Source organism: Alligator sinensis, unplaced genomic scaffold (genome assembly GCF_000455745.1).
Source record: "Alligator sinensis unplaced genomic scaffold, ASM45574v1 scaffold1352_1, whole genome shotgun sequence".
In the NCBI taxonomy this organism is placed as follows: Eukaryota; Metazoa; Chordata; order Crocodylia; family Alligatoridae; genus Alligator; species Alligator sinensis.
The window spans coordinates 77,094-84,719 of record NW_005843148.1 but is presented as its reverse complement, the minus strand read 5'-3'; the positions used below and the strand labels follow the sequence as shown (position 1 = coordinate 84,719).

General features: G+C 44.9%; 2 protein-coding genes across 2 annotated transcripts in view; both read left to right on the top strand.

Moving 5' to 3' along the window:
* The window catches only part of TREH (trehalase), a 9,322-nt gene extending 9,157 nt beyond the window's left edge, over window positions 1–165 (top strand). Inside the window, exon 14 of the mRNA XM_014526751.2 lies at window positions 94–165. Within this exon, the coding sequence (XP_014382237.1) occupies window positions 94–165 (72 nt within the window). The remainder of the gene's footprint in view (window positions 1–93) is intronic.
* The window catches only part of VPS11 (VPS11, CORVET/HOPS core subunit), a 14,852-nt gene continuing 7,282 nt past the window's right edge, over window positions 57–7,626 (top strand). Inside the window, exons 1-7 of the mRNA XM_014526754.2 lie at window positions 57–496; window positions 680–815; window positions 2,356–2,519; window positions 2,616–2,863; window positions 3,391–3,592; window positions 4,671–4,822; window positions 6,110–6,296. Coding sequence (XP_014382240.1) covers window positions 350–496; window positions 680–815; window positions 2,356–2,519; window positions 2,616–2,863; window positions 3,391–3,592; window positions 4,671–4,822; window positions 6,110–6,296 — 1,236 coding nt within the window. The 5' untranslated portion in view covers window positions 57–349. The remainder of the gene's footprint in view (window positions 497–679; window positions 816–2,355; window positions 2,520–2,615; window positions 2,864–3,390; window positions 3,593–4,670; window positions 4,823–6,109; window positions 6,297–7,626) is intronic.

Here is a 7,626-nt window from a genome sequence, read left to right as displayed (position 1 = left end):
GGCGGGCTCCGCGCGGCGATCTCGGTCCGTGTCCCCCGGGCGCTTCATCCCGGCCTTAGGGGTGCGGTGCCCGGCCTGGTGCTGGGCTGTCAGGCAGGGGCTCGAGTGAGGCCCCGCTCCGCTGTGCGCCCGGCCGCCGCTAGCCCTCGCCTCTGGGGCGTGTAGCAGCCAGTCTCCGGTTGCCCCGATTGCCCCGCGGGCATGCTGCACCGTGCGATTGCGCTGCTGGCGAGAAATGGGGTCAATGTCCGAGCTGCTGCCAGGCACCACAGAGCGTGAGGAAGGGCGCAGTTGGGTGAGGTGTGGTAGCACCTGGTTGTCATGGAAGCACCTTGACTAGCATCCACATATGGAAGGTCAGATCTGGTTCTTGTCACGTTCCCTTCAACTTAGCAGCTTCCAGGCTTATAAACTGCGAGTGACACACCTGTACCAGATGAAGCAGCACAGTATTTTGGCGTCTGTTGGTGAAGATGAAGAAGGTATTAATCCCTTGGTAAGTCAGATGATAGAGGGGAGGGGAGCTGCTATACCTGCCTTTCTTAGGAAGAGTTCCTGGAGCTTCTTTGTTTAAAAGACTGCATGGTAAATCCTGGGCCTGTTAGCCTGGGAGAAAAAAAGAGGTTTTAATCCAAACATATTGTAACGTTTTCTCCTTGCATCCCAACTCTGTCCACAGGTTAAAGTCTGGAACCTGGAGAAGCGAGATGGTGGGAATCCGCTTTGCACAAGAATTTTTCCCGCAATACCAGGGAACAAACCCACAGTTGTATCCTGCTTAACTGTCCACGAGAATCTTAATTTCATGGCTATTGGTAAGTGAAAATCACCCCTCTCCTGAGGGTGCAAAAACAGCTCCCAAATGTTTTGGGTTTTTTTAGCTTCATATGGTAAATTAGTAGGAGTTAAATTATAACTGAAGGGGCTTTAGAGAAATTTTAGTTCTCTTCAGCTAAAACAGAAATGTGTTCAGGAAATCTGTTCAGGAAAAACGTTTTTCAGTATTCCGTTGTAACAGTTCTCCTTGGCTGCTTTTAAACATTCCCGCAGAATATTTGCAGGGCATATATGAGAGAACAAAACAGATAAGGGCCTGGTGCTCTTCATGGGGAAATTCTTGGACTGAAGTCTTTGAGTTTCTATGCAAACACAGGAGAGTACTCATGAAAGAATGCATAGCACTAGGTCCTTTAATGGAAGCTGAATTAAGTGCAAAAACGTGAACACCTTAAATAGTATTAAAAACATATTAAATAGTCTTCCACTGTTTTTTCCAGCTCTGTCTGTTTCACTCACTTGCTTCAAAATGAGTTGAACTATATCTAGTCCATTCTAATGGACATTTGTCTAACTGGTTCTTAGAAGCCTGTGATGATGGAGTGATCCTAACTTTTCTACGTAATCTTTTCCATTTCTTGCCTTTCTTATGTGTAGAAAGCAATTTCTAGTCTAAATATTTATTTCTTACTGCAGTGTGTGTTGGGGCTAGTCCCAGCTCAAGTGGGTGAGGAGACCACTTCATAATCTTCCTCTTGGCAGTGGCTTCTAACGTTTTTTGCTTTAAATTCAGACCCTTGGACTTCTAGCGAGGTGGTGTTAACAACACAACTTAAAATACTTATTTTAATCAGTAATTTTTGAGTAGGTGGTTTCTATTTATATTATATTGCTGTGTTCATCAGAACTTACATACTTTTGAGGGGTTTGATTTTAAACAATGGTTAAATAAAACTGGTTCTACTGAACTAGGCATCCATTCTAGCAAAGCAAAACAAAAGGGGAGTAAAGAAAGAAAAACAGTCCATAAAGGGAAGTGTATGCAGTGGTTCTGAGGGTCCTGGAAATGGCGACTGCGCTTTTTCCAAACAGCAAGACTTTTTTTGAGAATCAGGAGACATCAATAAACAGATTCACTTAGGGTTTACACAGGGTAGGAGTGTGGTATTCAGTTAATTGAAATAAGATCCCAGGCTCACCCGTTTCTAATATGTAGCTGCGATGGGAACCAAGGAATATTCGGCTACCTGGAACTGCCTTATGCTCTCACTAGTTAATGTACTGAAAGTGCCATGGGTATAAATAGTTGAGTCCAGGGGTGTCAAACATCTTGCCTCCGGGTTGGATCTGGCCCACAGAACCATTCCACATGAACCAGTGGTGGTCTGGGGGCAGGCCTGCTGCAGAATTCAGGGTCCCAGGACCCTGATGAACTTAAGGTGCCATCTGAATGTGGGTCTGTGTTGCTGCCTGGCACTGGGGCAGTGCTGTCACCTGCAGTTGCTCATGGCCTGTGGATCCAGTCCAGATCTGGCCCAGAGTGTTTGACACCTCTGGTTTGTCAATTTTCTTCAACAGGCTTTGCAGATGGGAGCGTAGTGCTTACAAAAGGGGACATCACACGGGATCGACACAGTAAGACCCAGATCTTGCATGAAGGCAGTTACCCAGTTACTGGCCTTGCCTTCAGACAGTCTGGCAAAACCACACATCTCTTTGTTGTAACCACTGAGAACATCCAGGTAAGGCGTGAGTTTGAGAAAACTGTAACGGGTGCCAGGGTGTGGCTCACTGGCTGCATTGGGTCCTGAGTCTTCATCTTGCCTGTGTCCCTACAGTGCTACACATTGTCTGTGAAGGATTATCCTCGTCTGGAGCTGGACACTCATGGTTGTGGCTTGCGCTGCTCTACCCTCAGTGACCCTTCTCAGGATCTCCAGTTCATTGTGGCAGGGAATGAATGTGTCTATCTGTACCAGCCAGATGAGCGGGGTCCCTGCTTTGCTTTTGAGGGGCAGAAGTTGATCGTTCACTGGTATCGGGGATACCTCGTCATTGTTTCCAAGGACCCAAAGTGCTCTCCAAAGTAGGGCTCCTGGAGTGGACAAGTGCATTTAATGTATTCAGTGTAAAACTACTATTCCTTTTAACTCCCATTGTGCTTTGTTATGTTAGGTTGTCTACTTACATTATTGTGCAGTCTTGGTATTAGAACCTAATAAAGGCTCCTATGAATCCATCTGAACTTGCAGAAGCCATTGGAGGATGGTGGGGTAGCAGCATGCAGTAGCATCCAGATCCAGCGGGATTTGTTTGCTTCCGTCTATAACTGATACTGATTTTCCTAATAAAACATAGATTCATAGATTGTGTAGTCGGAAGGGACCCCGAAGGGTCATCGTATAGAATAAGAATTGAATACTTCCATAGTGGTGGAGTTGTTCAGAGCTTTGCCTAAAAGCTGCATTTATGAGTTAAACATCAAGAAGAATCTTGCATGCCTGCTGAGGACATCTCAGTTCTGGGCGTGTTAAGATGGTGCTATTGATAACTAGATGTAGAAATCCAGGAGACTGTACCTTACACTCTCTCTGTCTTCCTTCTGTTCTCCAGATCTGAGTTTGCTGGGGGTGATCCACAGAATTCAGACAAGCAAATCTTGAATATCTATGACCTGTATAACAAATTCATCGCCTACAGCTCAATCTTTGATGATGTGGTTGATGTATTAGCTGAGTGGGGGTCTCTCTACGTGTTGACCAGAGATGGGAAAATCCATGCACTGCAAGAGAAGGATACACAAACCAAACTTGAGGCAGGCAACTCTGCATTGTTTGTTTTACAATTTTTAGTCTGTATTTTATCTCTGATTGTAAAGACTCATTAGATGAAGTATTGGGTTAACTTGTTATGTAGTACTAATCTACTGATAGCTTCTTTGTATAACTGTGGGGCTGCAGGCCTCTCTCAGTGCTGCTTACTGCCCGTAAAAGACTTTGACTAGTATTAAACAGAAATAGCTTGCTTTCTGAATACTACAGTGACATCTCTCTGCTGAGGAACACAGCAAATTAAATGTCACTGTCCAGAATGGAGAGAGCATTCACCCTGTTCCATTTGAAAGGTTGAATGTACTTATGTGACTTTCAGATTCTGCAGATCTAATCTTTCACTTAAATATTGAAAAGTCCAGCTGCATGGGTTGTGAGAGAAGCCTTTTGAATCTGAATAGAGTATAAACCAATGCATCTTGTGAGTGTTCTGTGTACTGAGGGGAATGTATCATCCTAGTTATCTATTTTGGCCCGTTGGCTATAAGAAAATGAAATCTGGTTCCTGTCACTGAGTACATTTGTGACACCTTGGTCCATATAGCTGACCTCTTTAGTTTTTGAACGCTGAGCAGGGCTGAGGAATCAACTTGAGGTTGAGTATGAAAGGAAAGCACAGCAGCTGTGGTGAAATGGAGCATACAAGTGATCTGATGAGGAGAGTGCCTTAATGAGACATGGTCTAGAAGTAGGTAGCCTGGTCAGGAGGTCATTTCCCTGCAATCTCATGTGCCAGGTTTCTGTTTTGTGAAGTCTTGTTACCAGAACAGCGTTGGTTGACCCAAGTCTACCTCCTCCAGTCTATCCCTGCGAGACGCCTATTTTTCATTCCCTGAGTACATCCTTCCCACCTTCGAGGCTCATCTTCTGTCTGTGTTTCTCTTGTTCTCGCTCTGTGTTTTGTGACTGAGAAGTCCAAGCTGCTTAAGTCTCAGGAGAAGGTTTGTGGGGTGGCATTTTTTTCCTCTGTCTTTTGAGTTCAAGGCTGGTAAACAGTATATCTGCTTTGGGAGGAGGGAGGAAGCCACAGTTTTCCAAATCTTGTTCTTTCACGTTCCCCAGATGCTGTTCAAAAAAAACTTGTTTGAGATGGCGATTAACCTGGCCAAGAGTCACCATTTGGACAGCGATGGCTTATCAGAGATTTTCAGGCAGTATGGAGATCATCTGTACAACAAAGGGAACCATGATGGAGCTATTCAGCAGTATATCCGGTAGGCAGAGGCTATGCTGAGCAAAGGAAAGCAAATAGTGTATGCATGATCTGCAGGTATCTTTCATTTGTCTAAACCCAGAGTCAGACTTAATGTAAGGAGTTCCTATGATGATGAGAGAATTAATGTTGCAGAGTTCAACATTTACAGCATAAACACAGGAGAGGGGCCTAAGCATTACTCAGTGAAGATCTTTGCTATTCTGACTGCAACTGAATAGGAGTCAAGATGTTAAGGAACAGGATATAGACTTAAACCTGAACGTGTTCTAATGCCATTGTATAAACAGATATTTATCACTGTCTGGAATTCTGTATGCAGTAGTAGTAATCCCATCTCAAATAGGGCATGGCACAAATAGAGGAGGCTTATGGAAAGAGGACAGAAATGATCGAGGGCCAGGAAAATGTTTTCAACGAAGTGGGAGTGAGGAGATTTGGGACCACTTCCTTAGAAAGAAGAAAGCAAGAACCAATATGATAAAGGTGATTAGTACTATGGAGTAGGTAGCTCAGAAGCTTCTGTTGTCCCAGACCATGAAAATGGAGAGAAGGAGAGGGCAGCATTTAGTGAAATAGAAAGGTAACAAAATCAAACCTGATAAAAGGAAGTACTTTTGTTCACACAGTGTAATTGAGACTCCTTAACACGGGATGCCTTTAGATGTCACCAACTGAATAAGATTCAAAGAAGTGGATGTCCATATGGATAGGAATTCAAGGAGGTGATGACTAATAAAAGCAATAAAATGTGGGAAGGTTTGAAAGCTCATGTTTTAGGAGTTAAACCTTTCCCTGATTCCTTGGGATTAGAAGTGCCTTGCAGGAGAGTCACATTATCCCAGTTCTGTATACAAATGTTGAAGGGATTCTTGTATCTTTTCTCTTGAGGTTTGAGTCTGGTTCCTGTTAGAGAGAGGGCATGACTAGACAGACCTTGAGTCTGGTTGGTTGTTAATATTTCCTTGGGAAATGCTTAAAAGTTGCTATCCTTGAAATATTTGCTTTAAATGTGACCTGTGTTCCCCCACATATATCAGGGCTTATAAAATTGTATTAAGAACCTTTATGGTGGGGCCCAGAGTAACTTTCTGCATTTCATAAAGTGTCATTTTAGCTATGGACAGAATCTCCTGTCTGTTGTCTGCTCTACGTAAGAAAGCACTTTTGTCTCTGGATGCACAGGTACTGGTTGAGTGCTGATCTTCCTGCTTGTGGGTTGATTCTCCTCTTGCCGGTTTACTTTGCCATACAAACCTTTCTCCTGTAATTTCTTCTTTCCTTTAAGCACCATTGGGAAACTAGAGCCATCTTACGTCATCCGGAAGTTCCTGGATGCTCAGCGCATCCACAACCTGACAGCCTACTTGCAGACGCTCCATCTGCAGTCCTTGGCCAATGCAGACCACACCACATTGCTGCTGAACTGCTACACCAAGCTCAAAGACAGTTGCAAATTGGAAGAGTTCATCAAGGTAATGGGGAAAGGCAAAACATTTGTGCAAATTATGAGGTCACCATGGGGACTAGGAAAGGGGTAATAGTAACAGACTGATTTGTACTGGTAGCTTTGCCTATGCAAGTATAGCAGAATAGCTCCCTTGACATTGTTATGTGCTTATCTCCAAGGGCCTAGCACCATTACATATTTACCAGACTTGCAGTTTTAAAGCTTTGTGTATGGGAGACTGCAATATTCCTACTGTGATTAATCCTTAAAAATCTTGGCAGTGTGTGGCTGGAACACAGGCCACGTACAGCTTCAATCTTCATCTTTCATGAAAGGTGTTAATGATTACTGGCAGGTTTATAGATTCATAGATGTTAGGGTCGGAAGGGACCTCAAAAGATCATCGAGTCCGACCCCCTGCATAGGCACGAAAGAGTGCTGGGTTCAGCTGACCCCAGCCAGATGCCCATCTAACCTCCTCTTGAAGACCCCCAGGGTAGGGGAGAGCACCACCTCCCTTGGGGAGCCCATTCCAGATTTTGCCACTCGAACTGTGAAGAAGTTCTTCCTAATGTCCAGTCTGAATCTGCTCTCTGCTAGCTTATGGCCATTATTTCTTGTAACCCCCGGGGGCACCTTGGTAAGTAGAGCCTCACCAATTCCCTTCTGTGCCCCCATGATGAATTTATAGGCAGCCACAAGGTCGCCTCTCAACCTTCTCTTGCAGAGGCCGAAGAGGTCCAGGTGCCCTAGTCTCCCCTGGTAGGGCTTGGCGTCAAAGCCATTAACCATACGAGTGGCCCTTCTCTGGACCCCTCTCCAGGTTATCCACGTCCCTCTTGAAGTGCAGCGCCCAAAACTGCATGCAGTATTCCAACTGCGGTCTGACCAGTGCCCAATAGAGGGGAAGTATCACCTCCTTGGATCTGTTTGTCATGCATCTGCTGATGCATGATAAAGTGCAGTTAGCTTTTCTGATGACTTGGTCACACTGATGACTCATGCTCATCTTGTAGTCCACTAGGACTCCAAGATCCCTTTCTGCTTCTGTGCTACCGAGCAGGTCACTTCCTAGGCAGTAGGTGTGTTGGACAATTTTCCTCCCCAGGTGCAGCACTTTGCATTTCTTCTTATTAAATTGCATTCTATTGTTTTCTGCCCATTTGTCCAAACTGTCCAGGTCTGCCTGTAGTTTTTCCCTGCCCTCTGGTGTGTCCCTTTCTCCCCAAAGTTTTGTATTATCCTCAAACTTGGACAGAGTACACTTCACTCCCTCGTCCAAGTTGCTGATGAAGATATTGAAGAGTATCGGTCCAAGGACCGAGCCCTGCGGGACCCCACTGCCCACACCCTTC